Source organism: Oryctolagus cuniculus, chromosome 2, assembly GCF_051225735.1.
Source record: "Oryctolagus cuniculus isolate XC-2025 breed Fujian yellow rabbit chromosome 2, ASM5122573v1, whole genome shotgun sequence".
NCBI lineage: Eukaryota > Metazoa > Chordata > Mammalia > Lagomorpha > Leporidae > Oryctolagus > Oryctolagus cuniculus.
Window position 1 is genome coordinate 181,468,376 of NC_142868.1, and position 27,124 is coordinate 181,495,499.

The window sequence follows — 27,124 nt, forward strand, 5'->3', positions numbered from 1 at the left end:
ATTTGCATCTACCCGGCCGTGAGCGCTGCTGGACGTCCTCTCACGTGCTTATCGGCTATCCGCATCCTTGGAGAAATGTCTACTCAAGTTGCTTGCCCGTTGGGTAACGGGTTGGTTCTAAATTACAGTTCTATTTTCTGGATATTAACACCTTACAGGATATAGGACTTGAATACATTTTCTCCCACTCCCTTGGTTGCCTCTTCACTCTGCCGACTGTGCTCTTTGATGAAGTGTAAGTTACCTCTTTTTTCTTTTATTATAGCCAAGAAATGAGGCAAAGTCCAGTGCCATTTACTTTCCCTAAGAAAATAATTCCTTCTAAGAGTTCTGTACTTCTGGCTTTCATGTCTAGTTCTTTGATCTATTTTGAGTTAATTTTTGTGTATGGTACGAGGAACCAACTCTTTCGGATAGCCAGTTCATGGAATGGATTTTTTGGTTGTGATTATAGCCTTTATATATATACATTTTTTATTTGAAAGGCAGAGTTACAGAGAGAGACAGAGGTCTTCCATCCGCTGGTTTACTCCCCAGATGGCTGCAATGGCTGGAGCTGTGCTGATCCAAAGCAAAAACTTCTGGGTCTCCCACACAGGCGCAGGGGCCCAAGGACTTGGGCCATCTTCTACTGCTTTCCCAGGCCACAGCAGAGAGCTGGATCAGAAGTGGAACAACTGGGACTCGAACCAGCGCCCATATGGGATACCAGCACTGCAGGCGGCAACTTTACCCATTATGCCAGAGCGCTGGCCCCAGCTCTTTATATATTTTTCGATATTAACCCCTTATAAGCATTATGACGTCCTTTCCCCATTGAATGGTCTCAGCACCCTTGTTGAAAATCGTTGGTCATATATGCAAGGGTTTATTTCTCCGTTTTCAAAAGTCCATGAACTAAATCTGAGTTTATTCGGATTTTACCAGTTTGTCCTTTAATGTCTTTTCTGTTTCAGAATCCAATCCAAGACACTGTGTTACATGTAGCTGGCAGGTCTCCATAGCCTCCTCTGGTCTGTGAGATTCTTAGTATTTCCTTCATGTGATCTTGATGATTTTGAGTACTGGTATTTTGTATAATGTCTTTTAAGCTGGGTTTGCCTGATATATTTTGTGCTCAACTGGATTAAAGGTATTTGGAAAGAATAGCACAGAGGTGAAGTGCCATTGTGACCCCATCTCCTCAGGAGACGTGTGGCAGTCACATCACACACTGATTTCTGTCTCTTAACTGTTTCTACCTCATCTGAAGGCATCCTAGGAATTACTTACCTGTGCTTGTGTTTGAACCTTTCCTGTCAATGAATGCAAGTTATTTACGGTATTTTTCGAGGAAGAGCAAGGCTCTGTGAACAGTCGCGCCGGCTCCCTGGACTCCTGTGCGAGTTTCTTTGGGGAATCCTCAAGAGGGGGCAGTGGGGGCCCAGACCTTGCATCACCCCTGGATCCATGTCCAAGGCAGCGCCACACTGTCCCCCCAGTGGCTGCGCCAGTTTACATCCTTAGCCAGTGCGCAAAGCTCCTACTGTCCACATGTTCACCAATCGCTATCCTCATCTTGTGAATTTGTGCCAGTCTGGGTATAAAATAATATTTCATTAGGACTTAATTTTTCTTCTGATTACTATCAAGCATCTTTTCATGTTATTTCATGTTTTCATGGTGACATTTGTGGATTATTTCCTAAAAAATGTGTGTTAAGATCTTTTGTCCAGGGGCCGGCACTGTGGCATAGCGGGTAAAAGCCGCTGCCTGCAGTGCTGGCATCCTATATGGCTACTGGTTCAAGACCCGGCTGCTCCACTTCTGATCCAGCTCTCTGCTGTGGCCTGGGAAAGCAGTAGAAGATGGCCCAGGTCCTTGGGCCCCTGCACCCACGTGGGAGACCCAGAAGAAGCTCCTAGCTCCTGGCTTCAGATTGGCACAGCTCCAGCCGTTGTGGCTAATTGGGGAGTAAAACAGCGGACGGAAGATCTCTCTCTCTCTCTCTCTCTGCCATTCCTTCTCTGAGTAACTTGTTCAATAAAATAAATATATCTTAAAAAAATTGTTTTTTTGTCTGGGGCCTGTGCAGCGCGTTAAGCTGCCATCTGCATTGCTACTATCCCATATGGGCACCAGTTCAAGTCCCAGCTGCTCCACTGCCAATTCGGCTCCCTGCTAATGCACCTGGGAAAGCAGCAGAGGATGGCTGGCCTGAGCGCTTGGGCTCCTGCACCCACAAGCGAGATGCGAAGGAAGCTCCTGGCTTCAGCCTGGCCCAGCCCAGTGCCGTTGTAGCCATGTGGGGAGTGAACCATTGGATGGAAGATCTCGCTCTAATCTCTCCCTCTCTCTATAACTCTGGCTTCCAAATAAATAAAATAAACCTTTTATTTTATTTAAAAAAAAAAGGCAAACAATTCTCCAGCACTTCTCCACTTTATTAAGGTTAAGTAGCATGGTATTTATGTATATAAACATTTAAGTCTTCAGTAATGTTTAGATTCTGAGTCATTCTCCATAATTAGGTTAACTTAGGCACATCGGTTTGTATTTTAGAGAAAACACTTATCTTGAGGACAAGGATAGGAGCAAGTAAAATCTGCAAATATTACGACAGCGATTCCAAGTCTCACTAACCTGCAAGCACTCTTTTAGTCTTTGTGACAAAAGAGACCCGAACTCAGTTCCTAAACTTATCTGCGTGGGAGCCTGGTGGCTTAGAAGTCCCTGAAGAGCAGTCAGCGGTGAGCTCCGAGAGGCTCAGAGCACTGGCAAAGCTTAATCGCAAAGCATTAACAGAAGCCCCACAGCTGTTTTCCTAGGAGGAGCTGGAACTGTGGGTGTCATCTGGGAATGCATTGGAATGGCACTGCCTAGTCCGAGAGTGGCACGGAGCTTCCGGTCGCCTCCTCTGCGTCCACTATTTCGGGTAGGCTTCCACGATCATAGCATGGCCCTGAAACAGAAAGCGGGAAAACTGTGGCTGCGGAGCTGGACGCTGGCCCTGCCACTCACCCACGGGAGTGCCGGCAGCCGCTCGGAACCTCGATTCCCTCCGTACGCGGGGCTCGCAGTGCTACTTCATGGGCTTCCGTGAGCGTCAGGGTGGCAGACAGTGTATGTGAGGGGCTTCAGAGTTGGTGAAAGTGCCGTTAGAAGGTAAATTTGTGTTGGTGGGAAAAATATTGAAATCTACACAGCTTTATCATAATATGCATGTTCATGAACTTTTTAAAAATTTATTTGAAGGGCACAGTTACAGAGAGACAGAGACAGAGACAGAGAGAAAGAAGGAGAGAGTTAAGGAAGTGAACAGCTGGGACTCGAACTGGGCTCACAGGGGATGCAAGAGTCCCAGGTGGGGGCTTAACCCGCCACGCCACAATGCAGCCCTTCAAGGACTTTTGAAAGACCTCTCATATACTTGGATTTCAACATTTTCTTGCACCAACATAAACTTGCCTTTAATTCCATGTTCCATGTACGTTTTGGAGTACCTCGTGTTTACACACACACACACACGCACAGAGACGTATCTATTTACAGACGTGTACGTGCCCACATCAGGCTCTGCCTGGCACAGTCTGATTCTAGTGGATGCGCTACACATGGTCGCGCTTCAAATGAGAAGTCACAGAGGCTTTAGTGGTACAGAAGTAAACACGTGAATGGCAGCAGATGTAACTTCTGCAGGAGAACGCTGAGGCTCTGAGAGGTTTGGGGCTCCCTCCAGTGACAGGGCGGGACTGGGAGGCGGACCCCGGCCTCCGCACTGCTCTGCACAGTGCTGTGTGCTGCATGACGCCGCACCCTGCCTCACTCACGTCCAACCCGGGGACTGCCTCCAAGGTTCACAGCTAGCTCATCTCCCTGCTTCTAGGCTCAACTTAATCCCCACAAATGTCTACGAGAAACTATTGCTTATAAGGCACCAAGCTGAGCACAGGGTGGGGTGAAAGACTTGCTACACACTCTGTCCCCAGTCGAGTACATTACAGTTCCGGACAGCTAAGTGTTTTGAAAGAACACAAGCCGAGCAAGAGTGAGAGCAGGGCCGGGCCGTGTGGCTGGCGCGGAGACTGCCCTGAGGGACCGTGACGGGCAGGACACTCCTCTGCGGCTTCATTTCAGGTGCAACCTGCATGGCCCAGCGTGCATTGTACTGCTCTCGGCGCCCCCACGCTCCTCGGAGGACGCGGGGCCACGTCTGGAGCCACTTCCGGTCATGTGACTGTGTCCATATGGCCTCAGGGAGGGGAGGGGAGAAGGTGGTTGCTCTCAGAGTCTCTCAGGGAGAGGCCCTGCTGGACACCCCACAGCACGCAGCATGGGCCCCTGCCACTGTCAGTGGTGCCTGAGGGAGAAAGAAGCCCTGCCCAAGAGCCGCGGTGACCCGTGCCTCCTCTCACCACCTGACCACGCAGGTGCCGCCCGCCTGGCTGGCGAGAACAGTGCCAAGTTGAATGGAGTTCCTTCTCACCACACCGAGGACCTCTCCCACACAGGTGCTGGGCGTTAGACTTTGCTCGCCCATAAAAGCATCTACTGTTGTGTAATTTTGAAGGGCCGCATGTCAGACGGAGGCCAGCCGGGTGAGGCCACACAGGGTGACCGCCCTCCAGCAAGCCTGGCCCGGGGGCCTGAGGGAAGGCTCCAGCCCACCTGCACTCACCGTGGTTTGGGGGAGATGAAGCTACACGGGTTAAGAACGCTTCTGACTGTGAGGCTAAACCGTCCCTCCTGTAAGTGACCGGCCCCGTCTCTCCGGGGACAGCATCGCCCGCGGGCTTTTCCGTGGCGGGCGTTTGTGCTTCTGAACACCGTGGCTACTCATCCTCACCAGGAGCAAAGGATCTGTGGGAAATGAATCTCTGCACAGCAGGGCAAAGCAGAGGAGCGGACTCCCCTGGATTTGACTCCCGGAGGTAGCTCCAGGGCAGGTGCGGGGCTGGTCTGTAGTGCACACGAGGGAGGCAGGCGGAGAAAACTGTAGGATAACACGCGTTCCCCCGGCTGAGCAGCAGGGACAACCCAGAGGTCGATCCACCTAGCTAAGGTGTCAGTCAGTTTTCCAGAAAGACAGTTTACCTCTTGTACAGATAAAGGCGCACGGGGATTAGACCAAAGGAATGGAAGTGCACCGCTGAAGAAGTGACTTTCTGGAAGCTCCCGGAAGCAGCTGCCACATACCTGCCCTCCAGCGGCACAGGCGGCCACCAGGCTGTACTGGCCACCTTCTTTCCGCAATCTGTTGGCAGCTGCCATGACCAAGCGGCAGCCGGTGGCTCCGAACGGGTGTCCCAGGGACAGCGAGCCGCCCCAGTTATTAAACTTCTCCAAAGGCAGCGATCCAACCTGGCTCCCACGAAAATGAAACAAAACAAGACACAACACGAAGATGAGTTAACTTACAAACCACGCCAGACTCTTAGCTTTAGGAAGTAAAGAGATGGAGGGATATGACGAACATGAGCCTCATCACAAATGATTTCACTGCAAAAGGAAGTCTAGGTCAGAACTAAAAAGACAAAGGCCTATTTACTCTTCACTTAATGCCTGGGAAAAAAATCATAGAACTTTTTTATATATATTTATATAATATTTATATATATATATATATATTTATAGACACAGCGAACTCCCATCCACTGGTTGACTCCCCAAATGCCCTCAATGGTTGGGGCTGGGCGTGGGACCAGAACCCGGAAATCAATCCTGAAACTATGTTTGTAAGAAATACAAATTCTTTGTAAGAAGCAGCTTCCCCCTCATATACTATATGTATATGCATATGAGGGGTAATATATATCTATAAATTTGAGAGACAGAAAGAGCTCCACTTGCTGGTTCACTCCCCACATGTCCACAACGGTCTGGCCTGCATATGAGGGGTAATATCTATCTATAAATTTGAGAGACAGAAAGAGCTCCACTTGCTGGTTCACCCCCCACATGACCACAATGGTCTGGCCGGGCTGGGCCAATCCAGACCTACCATGTGGGTGGCAGGAAGCAGTTCCTGGAGCCATCATGCTGCCTCCCAAGGCCCAACACAATCCATTACATGGGCTGACGTGGGACACGGGCACCTCCATCACTGGGCCAAGCAGCTGCCTGCTCCCCACCCCTGCACCCTGCCCCCAGTTCATATCCCCATTAACAGGCACACCCCAAACAGGAAAGTGGTTTGGAAATGCAAGTACTCTTCATCAGAGCCTTACCTTGGTTTTTCTACCCATGTAGTTTTGTGCAAACCAATCAGAATCCATGGCTTTGAAATTAGCCAAAATCTGACCCTACAAGGGAAAATAATTCCATGAGAAGCTTGTTGTTAATGTCCCTCCAGGCTTTCTTTCAGGCACGGGTTTGTCTGTGTAACTACAAGGTTGAGCCAATCTTTAAACCAGGTTTGAGTGAAACTCCTCGAGAAACAATGTGGTGCTTTAGAAGGTCTCCAGGGCATAGCTCCCAAAGGTGTTTCCAACCTCCCGTGTGCGACCTGTGGCTCCCTCCTTTTTTTTTTGACAGGCAGAGTGGACAGTGAGAGAGAGAGACAGAGAGAAAGGTCTTCCTTTGCCGTTGGTTCACACTCCAATGGCCGCTGTGGCCGGCATGCTGTGGCCGGTGCACCGTGCTGATCCGATGGCAGGAGCCAGGTACTTATCCTGGTCTCCCATGGGGTGCAGGGCCCAAGCACTTGGGCCATCCTCCACTGCACTCCCAGGCCGCAGCAGAGAGCTGGCCTGGAAGAGGGGCAACCGGGACAGAATCCGGCACCCTGACCGGGACTAGAACCCGGTGTGCCGGCGCCGCAAGGCGGAGGATTAGCCTAGTGAGCCACGGCGCCGGCCCCTCCTCTTTCACTCCTAATAAGCAATGCCAGGCTTTCTCCCACAAGCATGGGCTCTGTTTCCATGACTACATGTCCCTGGATGTGTCTGTCAAATGACTTACTGAGAAAGCTTCGTGGAACTCAAAGACGTCAATATCGTTCATGGTTAATCCTGCCTTTTCTAGAACTTTTGGAGTAGCATACGTAGGTCTGGAGGAAAAAAAAAAAGTAGTGTCTTAAAGCTTTAACTTTTAACCCAGGAGTTCCTTCATATTCCCCAAAGTGAGTTCTCCACAGTTATTACAATGTTCCTTGGTTCCACCGTGCAGATACCAAGCACTGGGGACACAACAGTGGACTGAACAGACGTGCCCTCTGCCATGACTCAGCTTATGCCATGGAGCACTGGGAACACGTAATAAGGAAGCAATGAGGGCAGGGACAAGCTAACAACAGGAAGAGCGCGAGAGGCGTGGGCGAAGGCGCAGCTCGTGTCAATGTCACAATGGAGGCTCGGAGGCGGGGCCCTGAAAGGGATGGGCCATGGTACACCCATCTGGAGGCTCTTACACAAGGTTCTAAGGAAAACTGGAGAGCACGGTGCACAGTGACATGAAAAAGTGCTTAGGACATCTGAATGGGAAAAAGAATACACGATCGTATATATGTAATAATTACAAGTACAAATGCGTATGGAAAACAACCCCAAACTGTGCAAGGAAAACAGTAACATAAAGAATTATTATTGTGTTTAAAAACCTACCATACGAACCTATTCTGAACTCAGGGCATAATATACTTTAAGATCTCCGTAATAAATGTGAGTAATCAAATGCTTTTGGTTATAGTCCAAGGATACACACCGCTACCTACCCAAGTAGGAGTTGATCTTTCGGATCCTGAGACACATACACAAAATCCCTGGAGAAGAACAGAGGGGTCAGCTCCAGCAGTGGCACAGTGACACAAGACAGTGCGCTCGAATGCTTTACCTTACCTCAAATACGCCTTCGGCTTATAACCCATAGCCAGAGCCTTTTCCTCCGCCATAATCAGCATTGCAGACGCACCATCGGTCTGAAAAGTTACCCAGACAACAGCGCTCAATTCTTCAGCTTCACTCATCTTCTAAGTCCTGTTCCAGAATCTACAAACTCGCCACACTTAAACAGTGATTCTAGGGAACAACCCTGACTTCTCTGCTCCATCATTAAATCGCAATTCAAACACACACTGACCCACTTTTGGAGGACAGGGGAGGGGCCGGCTCAGACACTATCACAAGTGCCAAAATAGATAAAGAGAAGAGGTAACTTTAGAAATATGTGGACTTATGGGGCCGGTGCAGTGGCACAGTAGGATAATCCTCTGCCTGCAGTGCCGGCATCCCATATGGGCGCCGGTTCTAGTCTCGGCTGCTCCACTTCCAGGCCAGCTCTCTGCTATGGCCTGGGAAAGCAGTAAAAGATGGCCCAAACTTGCATGGGAGACCAGGAAGAAGCTCCCATCTCCTGGCTTCAAATCAGTGCAGCTCCGGCCGTTGTGGCCATTTGGGGAGTGAACCAATGGAAGGAAGACCTTTCTCTCTGTCTCTCCCTCTCACTGTCTGTAACTCTACCTCTCAAATAAAATAAATAAAATCTTAAAAAAAAAAAAAAAAGAAATATGTGGGCTTTTTGGGGGCCAGCGCTGTGGCGTAGCGGGTAAAGCCGCCACCTGAAGTGCCAGCATCCCATATGGGCACTGGTTCGAGTCTCATCTGCTCCACTTCTGATCCAGCTCTCTGCTAAGGCCTAGGAAAGCAGTGGAGGATGACCCAAGTGCTTGGGCCCCTGTACCCACATGGGAGACCTGGAAGAAGCTCCTGGCTCCTGACAGGCCCAGCTTTGACTGTTGCAGCCATTTGGGGAGTGAACCAACAGATGGAAAATCTCTCTCTCTCTCTCTGCCTCTTCCTCTCTGTAACTCTCTGCCTTTCTAATAAACAAATAAATCTTTACAAAAAAAAAAAAAAAAAAAAGAAATACACAGGTTTCTTTTTTCTTTTTTTTTCTTTTGGCACAGAATCGGAGGATTTTTAAAATTAAAATCATTTCTCATTATTCAGTTATGTCTAAATACCTGGGTTATTTCTCAGCTGCTCAAGCCTGCTGATTTTAGGTGATTTTCTTCTGGTTCTAGACTTCACAGCAAGCAAATCAAAACATCAGAATAAAGGCCTGCCTTCTAGGGACACACTTTTCCCAGATGACAACTGAGAATTTGGGGGCCACAAAAGGAATACCACTGAGGGCAAAAAGCCTTTTACCATTATTTCAAAAACAAGAGCTGCCCCTAAAATCCAAAACTCCAAAGAAACTACTCTGTACAGTTTGCAAAATCAAAACTAGTTCTACCACACCCGACTACAGTTTGGTTAATTCGGCAACCCTGAAGAAACCACGGCCACCAACAGGAGGGACATAAAGACGGGGCACACAGGGCACTGCACAACAGAAGCGTGTGCTACTCCAGTAATAGTACGGTCACGGTGCCACTGTGTGAGTTACAATTATAATGAGTGCAGTGCACCACTCATTTCTAAAAGCCCATGTACCTGTGATCTGTGTCTCTGACGTTCGCTGAGTAAACCCCAGAAGTGGTCCAGGGGACTTAGCCCTGATGAGAAAAGCCCACGCCACGTGGCCCTGCCATCCAGTCAGCTCTGGGAATGACCAGCCCTTTACTGCTTGGCCTCACAGATGGCGTACCATGCAGTCAGAGCCAGTCCAGGGGCCTCCACCTAGCCCATCGACAACAGGCACTGGTCACTCACCGTGGGCAATTCTATCTCCAGACTTTATGGCTGGACAGGGGAGTTGTAGTGTAAGACAAACGCTGACCAGTCGGAGAATAGCCAAAGGCCATACCCAGGATGGCAGGAGACACACATCTGACGAGCACAGCAGAACTAGTATGGACGGTTCACTAAGGAGGTGGCAAGCAAGCAAGGAAGGCTATGAAGCCGCACGCAGACAAGTGAGAAAAGGGGGATAGATTCATTTCATGGTACCTTCAGGAAATAATTTTGAGGTCAGTAGAAAACCTCAAAATTTTCTAGCTCTCAGGGTTGGAAGAAGTATCCTGTTACTCTTTCTGCCTACTTTTCCATATCCTCCATGACTCCCCAGTTCGGATCCCATGCTGTACCCAAGCTTTTCCCCGAACAGGCCCTTGCCCTCAGATCTCCTGGGTTTGCATTTGCTGCCCCCCTGGCCTAGAAATGCCTGTGTTACGCTTCTGAAACTGGCTTTTCCCCTCCCTGGGAGAGCTGCTCGCTGCTCTCTGACCCCTGTTTGAGTCAGGGTCCTTTGTTTATTTTCTCCACTGGCCCACACAACCCCCACAGCACTTTCTCACCGCATCACAACCATCTCTCACATTCCTAGTGTTTTGCGTGGGCAGTACAAGTTTTCTGAAAAGCACAGCTTTTGTATCGTAACAGCGTGGCTGCATCAGATGAAGTCTCAGGCCTTGAAACTACTGTGCATCCTGTTTAATGATTCTCTTGTCACCTTATCTCCAGCATGAATGACTTGATTGTTAAGCCTCTGCTCCTAACACCCACAAATAAATCTCCTTTAAGCTTTTCCATTGAGAGTGCAGAAACACAAATAGCAGCGGTAGCTACCAGGAAAGAGGAGTTCGCAGCTGTCACGGTGCCGTAGGGCTTGATGAAGGCAGGCTTCAGTTTGGCCATCTGCTCCAGGGAGGAAGGACGGATGCCACTGTCTTTGGTGACAGTATCTTTTCCTACAGAAACACAGACTTTTTAACTCTAAGGAACTATAGGCGCGTGTAAGCTGTCCAGAGAAACACGCTTTAAAAATTATGCCAGATGAAAATGTGAACATCAACTACTCACTAGAAAGCCTTTTACAGTGACCATGAGATGATCACATTTTAAACTAAACCCCTAAGACAAGCGAAAAGGCAACGGAGTGGTTTAATAAAAAGGGCGTCCTGTCTTACAGAATTCATTCCCACTGGCTATTCTGTACAGAAGCTGGAGGAATCTGGAATTTTAAAAGTGGGCATGCACCAAAGATCTCACATAGATCCCAATGTGCACCTGCTGTCACAAGCGCAACCAAGACTCGACTCTCTGTTTAGGAATAAAGGCTGAGGGTTTAAAACAGAACCAAAAGGCTTGCTGAAAAGTCACTTGGGGTTTTGTTGAGTTTTGGGAGCGTTTGCGGCCACCTGGAAGTCCACGAGGCAGCTCGCTTTACCTGGTACTTTAAAGGGCACGACATCGGAAAGGAGCCCCTCGTCCTGCGCCTTCTTGGCCAGCGTGTGAGAGCGCAGTGCGTACTCGTCCTGCTCCAGCCGAGACACAGCAAAGGCAGCAGCCAGTCGGTCTGCGGAGTGGCCCATGGTCTCATTGGTGGAGAACTCGGCCACGGCGGGGAGCTGGGGATGGAGACGTGAGGACCAAGTACACAGTGAACAGGTGAGGGAGGACTCGCAGGACTGCGTGCCCCAGGGGAAAGCGGGTCTGCTGCTCCCCGGCTACCAGGCTCTGTGGGGCCTCTCTGCAGAGGGCTCAGCGCTCACATCCTCTAATACCTGGCCCCAGGCAACCACACCTCCCCCTGCTCTGTACCTACGAGGAGCAAGGCCAAACCCTGGGCTGTGGCACCTAATTCTAAACCTCTGCAGTGGGGTGCTCTGGAGACAAGTCTTTATCCACAGTAAGTTCACAAGTCGTACCTCAGGCGACAGGAAATTTAATCTGAATTTAGAGATCAGAGACAGTCGCTGGCCCAGAGTCTTGGCCTTATTGAGATCAAGCATCATCTTCCTCATTTTTCTTGAATGACGAATAGGGACATCAGACATTAATTCCACACCTCCTGCCACGATGACATCACACTGGCCGGAAGCAATCAAGCCAACACCTGCGGGCACGGTCGCACACACATGAACATCTTTTGCAGAAAAGAATTTACTACTGAATTTTAAGCTTTTTTTTTTTTAATATTTTTTTATAAGTCAGAATTATATATAGAGAGAGCGAGCAGAAGTGACAGAGACAGAGAGATCTTCCATCTGCTGGTTCACTCCCCACATGGCTGTAACTGGGCCAGACCTTCCTCCAGGTCTCCCATGTAGGTGCAGGGGCCCAAGAACTTGGACCATCCTCCACTGTTTCCCAGGCCACAGCAGGGAGCTGGATTGGAAGCGGAGCAGTTGGGACTCAAACAGACACCCGCATGGGATGCCAGCATTGCAGCTGACAGCTTAACCTGCTGTTGCCAAGCACCGGCTCTAAGTTTTTTAAAGAGAATTTCATTTGGTTAGTTTTAAATTTCTCATTATTTATTTATTGAAGAGGCAGAGACAGACAGCTGTCAACCACTGGTTCACTCCCCAAACTTTGCCTGCTATGGCAAGGGCTGGGTCAGACCACAGCCAGGATCTGGGAACTCAAACCAGGTCTTGCATGTGGATCTACAAAATGTCTTACAACTTTGCTTAAGTTTCTTAGGAGAAGTTGTAATGGTTTATAAGAATGCTAAAGATACAGGAAGAACGTGAAGGAAACAGTTGTAACATTTACTTCCTTATTTTTAATTATTTATCTTATTCATTTGAAAGGCAGAGTTACACAGAGACAGAGAGGTCTTCCATCTACTGGTTCACTCCCCAAATGGCCGCAACAGCCGGGGCTGGGTTGGAAGTACAGCAGCTGGGACTCACCGGTGCCCACATGTGATGCCAGTGCCACAGGTGGCAGCTTTACCCGCTACACCACACGCTGGCCCCGAGCTGTAGCATTGAAACCAGTGGCTTCCAGCCGCAGCAGTGAAGGAGCACTGCCCTCTGTGGGCTGTTACCACGCTGAGTCCTCTGGGGCCCAATCCTTCAGGACCCAGGATTCCAGCCCCAGGTTCTGCGGCAGCCGCCTAGGCAGTGTCCTCCAGCTGACGACCCCTGCAGCGGCCACACCCGCCACGATGGAGGACCTGTGCTGACGACCGAGTCCCCCGGCACGCAGGGCGAGGAAGAAGTCGAGAACCACTGTCAAGAGCTGAGGCTTTTCAACGCCAGCTAGTCTTTTCATACAGATTCTTCTCATCACTTTTTATAACATCTTTCCTCAGGCCCCAGCCATGCGGGGGCCACACATGGTGTTAGCCCCTAAACAGGGTCACACTGAAAAATACAAATGTAGGGGACAGCACTGTGGAGTAGTGGGTTACACCATCGCCGGCATCCCACATGAGTGCTGATTCATGTCCTGGCTGCTCCACTTCCAATCCAGCTCCCTGCTAATGTGCCCAAGGAAAAGCAGCGAAAGGTGGCCCAAGTACTTGGGTCCCTGCACCTAATGAATGAGATCCTGATGAAGCTCCTGGCTCCTGGCTACGGCCTGGCCCAGCCCTGGCTGTCAAGGGCATTTGGGGAAAAGAACCAGTAGAAGGAAGATCTCTCTCTGTTTCTCCCTCTCTTTCTGTAACTCTTTCAAAGAAACAAGCAAGCGCACACAAATGTAGGCATCGATGCAAGACTATTTTCTATGATTACGTGAAAGACAAAGGAAGAGGGTTAGCACACACCTCCCGCTTCCAGTCACACGTACCTGTGGTCATGGCCTGGTTGGCAGAGATGCACGCCATGGTGACAGTGTGAGCAGGGGTCTTGTCAGAGAAGCCAGCTCCGAGGGCGGCCTTCAGGAGACACAGTGAACAGACGATCATCACAAAGGAAGGGCGGTGGGGACGACACTCTGAACACTGCTTCCTTATTCTCCAGAGCCACATTTAAAAGGCAATTTAGCCCATCACAGAAATGGCTTACTGACCTTTCATCTGCCACTCACTGACAGGCACCTGTGCAGCTCCCAGGAGCCCCGTTTCTCCTGCACCAAACAGGGCTGCCAGCTCTTCTAAACCACCTGTCACGCTTTGCTCAGAACCTTCGAGGGTATCAATATGCAATTTGACTTGAAGTTTTCAACTTTTCAAACACACTGAAAGCAGGTGTGATGAATACAATGCATAGAAGGATAAAAGGTGATGGGGTGGGGGTGGGGTCTCAGAACCTGTGTCCCTGTGAGTCGTCAGGTTTAGCAGCAAAGCTGAAGCCATGAGATATGACAATGATCACTGAACTGCCCACTCACCAACAGTGCCACTCAGCACTGCTTGCCATGCACCGCCCCTCACTGCCAGGCAGAGGCTCCCAGCACTGCAGACCCAGCACTGCATGCCCAGCACAAACCAGAGATGGCAAACTTGCCAAACACACGCGAGTGCACGTTGATGAAAGACACTTTGGAGAGCTGCCTGAGTTACAAGTCTCTGACGAATAAGCGTCAGACCAATTCAGCACTAGAAAACAGGAAACTGGCCAGGATAACGACACAACTGCAGATTCATAGAGAGAATCCTCTGCAATTTGAGGGGCACTGAGAGAAACTCAGACCCTCCATTACTCTTGCAAAACATGGCCTCCATAAAAGCCAACCAAGAAATGAGTACATCTATGATTTTTATTGCACTACTGAGGAAACTGCACTATTTACTGTTGCAAAAAAGAAAAGAAAAGAAATCAATGCCTGATTTCATTTTTACTGATGTAAAGAATTAACACAAGGCACAGTGGTTAGGATGCTGTTTGGTGGGGCGGGATTGTGGTGCAGCAGGTTAAGCCGCTGCCTGCGACACTGGTATCCCATATTGGAGTACCAGTTGAGGCCCAACTGCTGCACTTCTGATCCAGCTTCCTGCTAATGGTCTGAGAAAGCAGTGGATGATGGTCCAGGTGCTTGGGCCTCTGGCACCCATGTGGGAGACCTGGATAGAGTTCTAGGCTCCTGGATTCGGCCCAGGTTAGCCCTGATCATTTCGGCCATTTGGGGAATGAGCCAGCAGATGGAAGAGCTCTGCCCCCAACTTCCCTGTCTCTGTCACACTGTATTTCAAATAATTAAGGAAATAAACCTTAAAAACAAAAAACAGACACCACTCGGGTCACTCACACCCCATACTGGAGTACTGGGGTCCAATTCCACTTCCTATGAGTGTGTATCCTGGAAGGCAGCACAGGACCACTTGGTGCCAAGTGAGAACTCAGTGCTTGAGTCCCTGTCACCCCACAGGAGATCCCAATGAAGCTCCTGGCTCCTGGCTTCCATCTGGCCTAGCCCTGACTGTTGTGGCCATTTGGGGAGTAAACCAGTGGAAGAAAGATTTTTCTCTGTCTCTCCCTCTCTAACTTTGACTTTCATATTAATAAAAAAACTAAAACAAAACAAAACAAAACAAAACAACCAACAACTATAGAATCAATGCATAGGTGTAATTACAAAATATTTACTTCTGGGCCGGCGCCGTGGCTCAATAGGCTAATCCTCCACCTTGCGGCGCCGGCACACCGGGTTCTAGTCCCGGTCAGGGCGCCGGATTCTGTCCCGGTTGCCCCTCTTCCAGGCCAGCTCTCTGCTATGGCCAGGGAGTGCAGTGGAGGATGGCCCAGGTGCTTGGGCCCTGCACCCCATGGGAGACCAGGAAAAGCACCTGGATCCTGGCTCCTGCCATCGGATCAGCGCGGTGCGCCGGCTGCAGCGGCGGCCATTGGAGGGTGAACCAACGGCAAAGGAAGACCTTTCTCTCTGTCTCTCTCTCTCACTGTCCACTCTGCCTGTCAAAAAAAAAAAAAAAATTTACTTTTATAATGTTAAATTTTCATTCTCAAAAACAAAGCTCATGGGGCTGGGGCTGTGGCATAGTGGGTAAAGCCCCCACCTGCAGTGCCAGCACCCCATACAGGTGCCTGTTTGAGTCCGGCTGCTCCACTCTGAACCAGCTCTCCACTATGGTCTGGGAAAGCAGTGGACGATGGCCCAAGTGCTTGGGCCCCTGAACCTACACTGGAGACCCGGAAGAAGCTCCTGGCTCCTGGCTTTGGATCAGTGTAGCTTTGGCTGTTGTGGCCATTGGTGGAGTGAACCAGTGGATGGAAGACCTTGCTGTCTCTCTCTGTAACTCTGCTTTTCAAATAAATACATCTTTAAGAAAGAAAAAAAAAAAAAACCTCCCCAAACCTGTACCCCTGCTCACCCATTTACCATGAAATTCTGAACTCCATCACAGGGATTCATTTTCAGTGGGCTTTTTCTGAAACTCTTTCTCCCCAGAACACAAATTCCCCTGCAGTTTGATAAACTTGATAAACTACACGTTTTCAAAGTCTAGGTTAAAGAGGCTCCATGTTTCTTTACTGATTTTGCCTTTCATACTGTGTTACCTTTATACTGTTCACCACAATCTGCAGAAGTACAGTGTACTTGCAACACCCTCCCATTCTGGTCTTTCCAGGTTGGCCTGACACGAAATGCCCGATTGACTGGACTGACAGCTATCACCTGGCAACTGCACGTCAGCCTCGCCACATAACCCAACAGGGAAGGAAATGGAGGCCAGAGTTCAGGGTCAGGGCAGGGCACCACAACAGGGCAAGTGTAAAAGGCACTCGGGTTGCAATGGCCTGATCCTCACGAGGGCCTCGCTAGCACGCGTCACCCCTGGCTCCGGCTGCCCTTCAGGATTGAGGCAGCTTTAAATAGAAGTGGTGCTGGTGCCCTTGTCCTCAGGTTTCTATTTAAAGTCTGAACAGCTCTCGAGGCGCCAAGGGAAAAGGAAGATGATGATGCCTCTGGCTGAGCTGGAGAACAGCGTTTCCAGCAAAGTCAGGTTCACGAGACACCGGAAGCCTTTGAGGATTTCTCGTTGACATCATTACTGCGGACGAAAGGCCCTAAAGAAATTCCTTAGCTGGAAACGTTAGCTTTTAAGTCACAATACAACTCTGAAGTGACATTCTCGTAACATATCCACGCCCTCAACTCTACCTTCACTCCAGTTACCACAGGAATGACCTGCAGTCCCCAAAGTACCACCAGCCCTGCTGGTGTTGGGAGAGGGCACGGGAGGGGCCCTAGCTCGCTGCCAATCAGCTGAGATTCGCACATACATGTAAAATGTCTAGAGAAACACTTACAGAACATTATGACTTCCATTTTAAGAAAGAATAAGGATATAAATGAAACAGACTTAGTGTTTAGTTTTTAAATGCTCTATTAAAAGTCACTTATTTTCAGGATATAAAGGTTGAAAATGTATTATGAACCACCTCATGGCTGGATGCACTCATGAAACTGCTGCATCTGACATATTCAGCTACCTGTAAGTTCCGGGAAAAACAGATTCCGGAGGGAAACCAACTTCTATCCGTTCTTAACTCTTCCCTGTGCCCCGACAACAAACACCTGCTTTCTGTGGGCTTCTGCAGGGCAGGCCTTCAGCATTGCCCACAGGCAAAGGGAGCAGAACCCTTACGTTCAGTCTGCCACTCCACCCTCTCCTCTCGGCCGTCACCCTCACGACTACCCTGAGCCCTACAGTGTGGCAGGCACAGACCCGAACTGAGCAAAGCGCTCGGCCACTGACACGGGCTTGAGATTGAACTTTACCCAAATAAACACTTTCAAAGTGAGAGCAAGCACCAAAGACACGCTGGAACTATTCACGGTGAGATGTCTCAGGACACGTGGCAGCTGTGCCCAGGCCCGTCTTAGTCCCGGTTGCCCCACACCTCCTGGAGCCATGCCAACTAGGGTAAGGGTGAACTCCTGTGAAACGGCTTACAAAACACCACCGTGTGTCATCTAGGCAGTGAGAACAGGAACGAGCAAGGTTACCTCCACCCAACAAAAACTAAGCCTTAAAATGGCTTGGAAAATGCTGAAATTTTAAATTAATTAGAAGCCATGATATTTAACGTCACTAAAAGTAGTATCAGCCACACTGCGGCATAATCTCTATCTTCCTACCATGACAGACAGACATATGAACACTTCCTAAACCTGCCCAAATAACTTATTTATTGTAAAGTATGAATACATGTTAATATAGTTTGTATCATTTGATTCATAATATAATTCTTTTAAATACTATTATTCAAATTGTAAAATCACATTTTAAGTCAAATGTAACTTTACTCAGATTTTAAAGTCTTTAAAAAGTAAATTATAGCAGCCGGCACTGTGGCGTAGCAGGTAAAGCCGCCGCCTGCAGTGCCGGATGGACACTGGTTCAAGTTCAGGCTGCTCCACTTCCAATCCCGCTCTCTGCTATGGCCTGGGAGAGCAGTGGAAGATGGCCCAAGTCCTTGGGCCCCTGCACCCACAAGGGAGACCTGGAAGAAGCTGCTGGCTTCTGGCTTCAGACTGGCACAGCTCTGGCCGTTGTGGCCAACTGGGGAGTGAAACAGTGGATGGAAGACCTCTCTCTCTGCCTCTCCTTCTCTCTCTGTGTAACTCTGACTTTCAAATAAATAAATAAATCTTAAAAAAAAAAAAAGTAAGTTATAGGGACCAGCACTGTGGCATAGTAGGCTAAGCCTCCACCTGTGGGGCTGGCATCCCATATGGGCGCCGGTTTGAGTCCCAGCTGCTCCTCTTCCGATACAGATCTCTGCTATGGCCTGGGAAGGCAGTGGAAGATGGCCCAAGTGCTTGGGCCCCTGCACCCATGTGGGAGACCCGGAAGAAGCTCCTGACTGTGGACTGGCTCAGCTCTAGCTATTATAGCCATTTGGGGAGTGAACCAGCAGATGGAAGACCTTTCTTTGTCTCTCCTTCTCTCTGTCTGTAATCTACCTCTCAAGTAAATAAATAAAATCTTAAAAAAAAAAAAAAAAGTAAATTACATTAGTTGAAACTTAAATTGGTTCTCCTACCAATCCCTATCTCTTCTTTTTGTTCCCCAGAGAAGAGAGACAGCTCCCATCTGTCACTCCCTGGGTCACTCCCCACTGTCTGCAATAGCCTACTGGCTGGGGCTGGGGCCAGGAGCTAAGCACTCACTCTAGTTCTCCCACGTGGTTGGCAGGAATCAAATTACCTGAGCCATCACTGCTGCCTCCCCAGGTCTACACTGGCAGGAAGCTGAGTGGGGGCTGGGGATCAAACCCAAGTATCCTGATATGGGACATGTGCCATCTGAACCATTATCTTACCCACTACGTCAAACACCGGGCCCTATTTAAACAACATAAAGTTTGCTTTACTTACCTCTCTAGCAACATTGCTTGTTTTTACTTCCTGAACAACTGTGCCAAAGATGATGTAATCAACAACTTCCTTTGGGACATTGGTCCGATGCAACAAGCCCCTGAAAGCAGAGATCCAGAGCAAAGAAAAATTTCATACATCAAGGTACTGCCAGAGATCATCATGTAAAACACTGTACGTCTTTAGAGGGTAAGCACTGGATTTACAAGGGCAGAGACTATATCTTATTTTAAAATTATTATTTATCAGAGGCAGAGAAAGATAGACAGACAGAGAGTGCGCACATGCTGCTAACCACTGCTTTGTTCCCTAGTTGCCTCTGACAGCAGGGATTGGCTGGGCTGAAGCTAGGAGCCGGTCACTTAATCCAGGTCTCCCACGTGGTGGCAGAGACCTGACGAGTTGAGTCTGCACTAGCAGGGAGCTGACGTCAGGAGCTGAAGGAGGGCATCAAGCCCAGGTACTTCAATATGGAATACGGCTGCCGTAACTGGCATCTGAACCAGTAAGCCAAATGCCCACCCAGAGACTGTATCGCTTAATTTAACAAGCATTTAGCACCTTATCAAAGGAGAAATGAATCAGTGATTTAAAAAGTCAACATTTGATGCTCAATTGGTGATGAGAAATCACAGAGGAAAAAGAAATGATTTGGAATAGGATAAAAATGGGTAAATAAATACATAAATGTTAGCAGGAACCAGTTTTCAGTAAAAAGAGGAAGACAGATACAAATACAAAATCAAAGAGAAGAAATAAAGTCCTGGTCATATTAAATTTAAATTTGAAATATCAACATAAACACATACTTGAAAAAATACACAAGAGTACTTCAAAAAGTGTGTGGGAAAATGGAACTGAATGTTTATTTTGGTGCAAAAATATTGAAATTCATGGATTTTTTTCATAATATACATTTTCCATAAACTTGTATGTACTCCAGACTTCTTGTATATACTCTAGGATAGAAACTAGAAGTAGGCCGATACTGCAGCACAGCAGGTTAAGCTGCCTCTTGCAACACTGGCATCCTATATGAGCGCTGGTCTGAATCCCAGCTGTTCTGCCTCCAATCCAGCTTCCTGCTGATGCGCCTTGGAAGGTGCGGAAGATGGCCCAAGTGCTTGGACCCCTGGGATCCACATGGGAGACCCAAACGGAGTTCCAGGCTCCTGGCTTCAGCCTCAGCCCAGCCTTGGCTTTTGCAGTCATTCGGGGAATGAACCAGTAGATGGAAGACATCTCTTCGTCTCTTTTTTTGCGGCTCTTTTAAATAAACACATAAATAAATCTTAAAACAAAACAAAACAAAAAACCTAGAGGTAGTAACACTCCAACAGGAATGAGTGTTCCTTAAACCTACACTTGGTTTGTAATGAAAACAACTGAAACAAGTCTGAAACCAATCTCATTCATCCTTTTTGTGCTGAAGATAAACAACACTCAAAGACAGATAGGACTGTATCACACACAGGAACACTGGAATACAAAGTTGTCAAAACTCAACAAATTATATACTTAAAATCTGTATATTTTACTGTATGCAAATTATACTAAAAAGCAAAAGGGACAGAAAGAGCCAACTTGAAGGAGCTTCCATGAAAAAATGTACAATAATCCAAATTTTGAAAAGAATAATGATTGAACTTGGCTATAGCTCAAAAAATAAAAATCGATAAATCCTCATCAATCAAAAATAAACAAATGAATAAATAAAGCGAAAGCTGTGCTTTAAAGAAAAATGCCCACCAGTTAATACAGGGGGAATAACAGAAAAATCACAAATTTGTGATCTCTAACGTAACAAGTGATTCAGCCCAAAAATTATCAATGGATGCTAAAAAATTATTCATTATTGGGGTGCTGCCATGACGCAGGTTAATCTTCCGCCTGTGGTGCCGTCATCCCTTATGGACGCCAGTTCTAGTCCCAGCTGCTCGTCTTCCAATCCAGCTCTGTGTTATGGCCTGGGAAAGCAGTAGAAGATGGTCCAAGGGCTTGGGCCCCTGCACCCACATGAGAGACCCAGAAGAAGCTCCTGGCTCCTGGCTTTGGATTGGCACAGCTCCAGCTGGCCATTGTGGCTATCTGGGGAGTGAACCAATGGATGGAAGAACTTTCTCTCTGTCTCTTCCTCTCACTGTCTGTAACTTACCTCTCAAATAAATAAATAAAAATTAAAAAAAAAAAACAGATTATTGAGGAATCAGATATTTGCATGGTGCTAAGATATCACTTTATAGATTACTTGTGAATTACAAAGGAAAGCGAGTACCTTGAAACCAAAAGATCTGGCAGTCTGACCACCATGACCAAGAGGCCAGGTTCAGCATTATACATAAGCCTCTTATTCTAAAAAAAAATAATAATAATAAAATTTATTTATTTAATTGAAATTATTTAATTAATACAGAGGTGGGGAGAGAGAGAGAGAGAAAGAGAGAGAGAGAGAGAATCTTCCATCCACTGGTTCACTCCCCAGATGGTTGCAACAGCCGGGGCAGGGCCAGGCTGAAGCCAAGAGCTTGACCCAGATCTCTCCCGTGGGTAGCAGGGGTCCAAACACTTGGGCCATCTTCTGTTGCTTTTCCCAGGCCATTAGGAGGGAGGTGGACCAGAAGTGGAACAGGTAGGACATGAATTGGTGCCCATATGGGATGCTGGTGCTGCGGGTGGCAGCTTCACCTGCTATGCCACAGTGTTGGCCCAATCATGTACCTCTTAATGTGATATGATGCACTGCCTTATCCACAAAGCGTTCTTTTCCAAAAATCTACGCTAACTCTCAGTTTACAAGAAATTCAGAGAGAGCAAAGTTAAATCTCATCATGAAGAAACATCCAGAAAGCAGGAAATTCTATGGGACAGCTGGCCGAGACTTTGTACAAAGTCCATGTCAGGCAGGGAGGGAACAAAGAAAATGTTCTAAATCAAAAGCGATTCAAGAGACTCTTACACAGCAGGTAAAGCCACAGCCTGTCATGCTGGCATACAACTGGGCACCAGTTAGTGTCCTGGCTGCTCTACTTCCTATGCAGCTCCCTGCTAATGTGTCTAGGAAAGCAGCAGAAGACGGTTTGGGTATGTGTGTGTGTGAGCCCTTGCACCCACATGGGAGACCCAGATGGAGTTCCCAGATCTTGGGTTTGGTCTCGCCCAGCCCTAGCCTTTGCAACCATTTGGGAAGTCAATCAGCAGATGGAAGATTTCTTTGCCTATGTCTCTCCCTCTCTCTCTCTTTCTCTCTAACTCTGCCTTTCAAATAAACAAAAAAAAATTTTTTTTTTAAAGAGAGGGGTTAAAGAGACACATTTGTAATATGAATCATGATTAAGTCCTGGTTTGAAATTTCTTTTTAAAAGGCATTCTTGAAATAATTTAAGATGATGTGAACATGAACTAGATACTGGAAGTTACCATGGAATTATTGTTATCTTCTTAGCTATAGTATTGTTATCTTCTTGGCTATAGTAAGCTATAGCTATAAGGGAAGGTCCTATTCTTTCCTTTTTTTTTTTTTTTTTAAGATTTTATTTATTTATTTGAGAGGCAGAGTTAGAGGTCTTCCATCTGCTTGTTCATTCCTCAAATGGCTGCAACAGCCAGAGCTGGGCTGATTCAAAGCCAGGAGCCAGGAGCTTCTTCCGGGCTTCCACGTGGGTATAGGGGTCCAAACACATGGGCCATCTTCTGTTTTCCCAGGCCATAAGCAGAGAGCTGAATAGTAAGAGGAGCAGCCGGGACACAAACTGGCACTCATAGAGGATGCCGGTGTCACAGGTGGAGGCTTAGCCTACTACACCACAGCGACAGCCCCAGAGGTCCTATTCTTACAAGAAAAATGCTTGTGTGTTTAGGACTGAAGTGTGGTATCTGCAGCTGACTGGCAAATGGTTCAACTGAGATACAGCAAATGCGGCAGCATGGTAGCAATTAGAGACCCAGTTGTGGGGTATTTAGATGTTCATTGTATTGTCATTTCAATTTTACCTTATGTATCAGACATTTTCCAAAATAAAAAGTTGAAGAAAAATTTGCAAACTTCCAGCCTGGGATTAAAATAGCACCATGATGAGAAATGGGAAAAAAAGTCAGCTTTGGGGAAAAGTTAATTTTGGTTTTTATAAGCTGAACTTGAAGTGTCTAAGAAAAGAGGTCATATTTAAAGATTTGGGAGTCATATACATTTAAAAAATAAAGATTAAGTAGTTGAAATTCTTTAAGAAATTTTTAAAGTTTACTTTTGTTTACTTGAAAGGCAGAGAGTCAGAGATCTTCCATCTGCTGGTTCACTCTCCCAAGGCCCACAAAACCTGGGGCTGAGCCAGGGTTGGACCAGGCCTGGGCCAGGTTGAAGCCAGCAGCCAGAAACTCAATCCAAATCTCCCACTTGAGTGGCAGAGATCCAAATATTTGAGCCGTCATCTGCTGCTTCAAGTGCACATGAGCAGGAAGCTAGCATTGGATGCAGAGCTGGGACTCAGAGCCAGGCACACCAATATGGGATGCAGGCAGCCCGAGCAGCACCTTAACTGCTGCACCAGATGCCTGCCCCTAGCAGTTGAGATTTTAATGGGAAAGTGTACATACAGAGAAATGCAAATTCTAAGGACTCAAACTTGCAAAATACCCTTGAAAAAGATTAAGATTTCCTCTTTTTTTCTTTCAGAGTCAGTCAGGAAACAGAAGGAAAACCATAGAGGTATAACACTAAGAAGTCAAAGGAAGACAGTTCTGAGGACTGACAGTGTCACATGCGACATAGTCCAGAGCCAGAGGTCTGCAAAAAGACTGGTGTACAGAGTGCCGGAGAAGCGTCTGCAGCACGGCTATTGGACAGCAGTGCAGAGGAAAACCATTATCACAGGATCAGGCAGAGTGATGTGTGAGAAAGAAGAGCAATGCTTCACACAGGCTTGAAGTCTGAGAGGAAAAGAGAGAAAACCGGAGTTGAAAGTGGGAGAACGGTAAATGGAAGAATTCCTTTAAACTAAGACAAGCCTGGGGCTGGTGGAAGACACAGGTGTCATCGCTGGCTAATGAATGAGGTAATGCCTCTGGTGTTATGTCTACCCCAGAAACAGTCTTGTATTATATGACTCGGACAAAATCATTTTATACCTTGATCTCATTTAAGCATATCCAAATATTTTTAAATTTCCTTGAGATACAGAGAAAGAGACAAAGATCCTATTCACTGGTTCACTCTCCAGATGCTCCCAACAGATGGGACTGGGCCAGGCTGAGTCCATGAGAACTCGAGCCAAATCTTCAGGTGGGTGGCAGGGACCCAACTGCTCGAGTCAGCTCTGCTACTTCCCAGTTGACAGGCAGCTAGAACTGGGAGCAGAGTGGGGACTCAAAGCCAGGTATCCTGATGTGGAACACAAGGGTCTTAATGGCTAGGCTAAATGCTCACTCCTTGTTTTATTTTTCCTTGGTTTGCACATGAATCATTAGGTTTCTTTCTAGATAAATATCTACTTAATTGGTTCAGTCACCCTTATATGGAAATTGAGTTCCTAGGACAATCATCAAAAATATGTAAAAGTTTAGGATGACCATCTCATCCTGGGGCAGGGTACTCATGGAGGAACACTGTCACGCAGAGATACTGCAGACTGTTTCCAAGGTAATGACTACTGACACTTGCGAGGTACTCAAACTTCCAGAGTGCAAGTGGTTAAAATGAAGAACGAACTGATTCAATAAGAGCTAATCAGTAGTCAAAACCCTATAAAAATCTATATGCTAGATATGAACATTCTATAGAATATGCTATTTCAAGTGTAAAAGCTGGGAAAGTGCGTTTCAGGAAACAAGAACTAAAATGAAACTATGTACTTACGAAAGTGCTGCTCTAGCCAAATCGTGCGGCATCAGGTCTTTGTATCTGGGGAAAGAAAACAAATAATTTCAACCAAAAGCCTAGAACTCCAATAAAATTTTTCCTTTCTATTTGAAATACCCAAAGAGTATCTACCATATGCTGCTGCAAATGCATTTTACTATCCAAGGCATATCATTTCAAACGAATAAATAGTGTGACTTTGCCATTTGTCATCTTCAAAAATCTAGCAAGTCCTACCTCCTACTGAGCTTGCTAAGAATCCAACAAAAATGTTACCCAACTCTTTAATGTTCAGCATGACTGTGTTAAAGTTTCTTTAAGACTAAACTCTACCTTTTAGATCTCCTTTAGTAAAAATTTTAATGTGCTTTGCTTTTCAAAATTTATTTTCATTTTTTATTTGAAAAGCAGAGAGAGACACAACTTTCCTCTGCTAGTTCACTATACCAAATGCCTGCAACAGCCAGGACTGGGCCAGGCCAAAGCCAGCAGCCAAGAACTCCATCCTGGTCTCCCACCTGAGTCACCATCTGTTGCTTTCCCAGGATGCACTGCAGGAAGCTGGATAGGAAGCAGAGGAGCCAGGACATGAAGCAGGCACTCCTATATGGGACGCAGGTATCCCAGCCGGCAGCTCCGCCTGCTGCCCCATATCTGTCCCTACATTTACACTTTTTAACAACTGCTGAAATGAGGAATCAAATACCTACAGTTACACACACACACACACACATATAGTCTTCCTAGCAAAGATATTTCTTGATGGAACTTTCTTTTTCTATCTTGTTACTGCTAAGTACAAAGAGGAGCCCATCTCCTTCTAGTTACTACAGACTTCAGACTCTTAGTTTTACTGTTACTGTCTGAGTACAGAGAAGAGATCAAAAACATTGTTAAACGGGTCACCTCATGGATAAAACAGGGTGAATGAAGAAACTGATAGCACTACTTCTATAAGGAAATACAAGTACCTTCTAGGTTCTAAACTATTTAAAAAATATATCCTTCTTGTTCTTTGGTGTGTGTACAGGTATGGGTCTTTCACAAATCACGCAGTATTATACACAGTACTCTGCACCTTGATTTCTACACTGAACATACACACCTCAGATCTTCCATATAGATAGGCCTCACTAGTTTTAAAAGGTCTCTAATACTCCCCAGCAAGTTTTTGAATTAGTGACTGCCTGTTTAAAATATGAACATTAAAACAACCTTGACCAAAGAGAACAAACAGTTTGAGCCTAGTTACCAAAGTCCACAATCAGCCAGTGGAAAGACTGAGCCTCACTTGCAGACAGAAAAGGCTACAGGGTTCGGCTATTGGTCCTGGGGGAGTCTGGGGTGGTCTGAAAGCATTCCTGTCCCATTCACTCAGGGTTCTGCTGTGCCAAGGGTTTGGACTACTCCAAATCTCATTTTCAGGAGGTCAAAGCACTGGATTAGAGGCCCTAAAAAAATGCTCCTGGACCCACACCCTGAGCACTCAAAGTCCAAGGAGGCACAGAAACAGCACACCTGTCTCCAGCAAAGAGGAAAATGCCTGTGTAGGAAGTGAGCTACCTGGGCCGAGCTACACTAGGCTAGCAAAATATGGTTGTTTCAGGCTAAAACAACACTAGGCTTGTTCATGAGAAGGGATAAAAAACAAACTTTGTCATATTATTTCAGCCCTCCCTTGACTCACTGTATAATAATTTCATGGAGATTCTATCCAGAATATAGATATCTATCCAGATATCACTCCACTAACAGGACTGCTTTTGACAGTTCCTGAACAGAAGGGAAAATACGAGACTGTTTCATACTTACGAAGTGCCAGACAGCAAAAACGGGATGCGGACCCCATCCACCACCACGATGTTCCTTATATTGGGTTTGGCTAAGGTCTTCTTTGATTTGGTCTGGACAGCTTTAGGAAAAAGTCCAAAGAACTATTAATTGAAATATATGAAGTCAGATGACTTTTTACATTTTTAAAGACAGACATCCTAAGAAGAATTATGTCATTCACTGCCAAGTTGTGTTTGCCACTTATTAAACCAATTCAATATAAAATAAAAAGGCGGGATGTGCTACAAAATTGACTAGCATTTACTAGTTTCTAAATAATATTCAAGGTGAATAAAGATTATACCCAATGATGAGGGTTTTTATGCCATTAGCAAAACTGTTCTTTTTAACCAAGTGTGACAACCTAGCACATTAGAAGTAACCAATTTTACATGTGAGTCTGCCCATAATATTAGAGGCTGCCATAATACTGTATTCCCTTTACATAGCTTGAGGTTCATGCCTTTCTATGTAGAAATAAAGGCCATGTAGCTCATGACTA

General features: G+C 46.9%; 1 protein-coding gene across 7 annotated transcripts in view; it reads right to left on the reverse strand.

Annotated features, from left to right (window-relative positions):
- Positions 1–2,402: 2,402 nt before the first annotated feature.
- The window catches only part of HADHB (hydroxyacyl-CoA dehydrogenase trifunctional multienzyme complex subunit beta), a 37,195-nt gene continuing 12,473 nt past the window's right edge, over positions 2,403–27,124 (reverse strand). For 2 of the 7 annotated variants that reach the window (XM_002709975.6, XM_008254657.5), the window contains exons 4-16: positions 26,602–26,701; positions 24,787–24,831; positions 18,939–19,038; positions 13,443–13,530; positions 11,570–11,757; positions 11,089–11,269; positions 10,488–10,609; positions 7,815–7,894; positions 7,691–7,738; positions 6,940–7,027; positions 6,207–6,281; positions 5,176–5,340; positions 2,403–2,941 (exon numbers count right to left, since the gene is read on the reverse strand). In XM_002709975.6, coding sequence (XP_002710021.4) covers positions 2,906–2,941; positions 5,176–5,340; positions 6,207–6,281; positions 6,940–7,027; positions 7,691–7,738; positions 7,815–7,894; positions 10,488–10,609; positions 11,089–11,269; positions 11,570–11,757; positions 13,443–13,530; positions 18,939–19,038; positions 24,787–24,831; positions 26,602–26,701 — 1,316 coding nt within the window. In that variant the 3' untranslated portion in view covers positions 2,403–2,905. Of the gene's footprint in view, positions 2,942–5,175; positions 5,341–6,206; positions 6,282–6,939; positions 7,028–7,690; positions 7,739–7,814; positions 7,895–10,487; positions 10,610–11,088; positions 11,270–11,569; positions 11,758–13,442; positions 13,531–18,938; positions 19,039–23,684; positions 23,846–24,786; positions 24,832–26,601; positions 26,702–27,124 lie in introns of those variants that run through there. The other 5 variants (XM_089326709.1, XM_089326710.1, XM_089326706.1 and 2 more) reach the window with 3 other exon arrangements.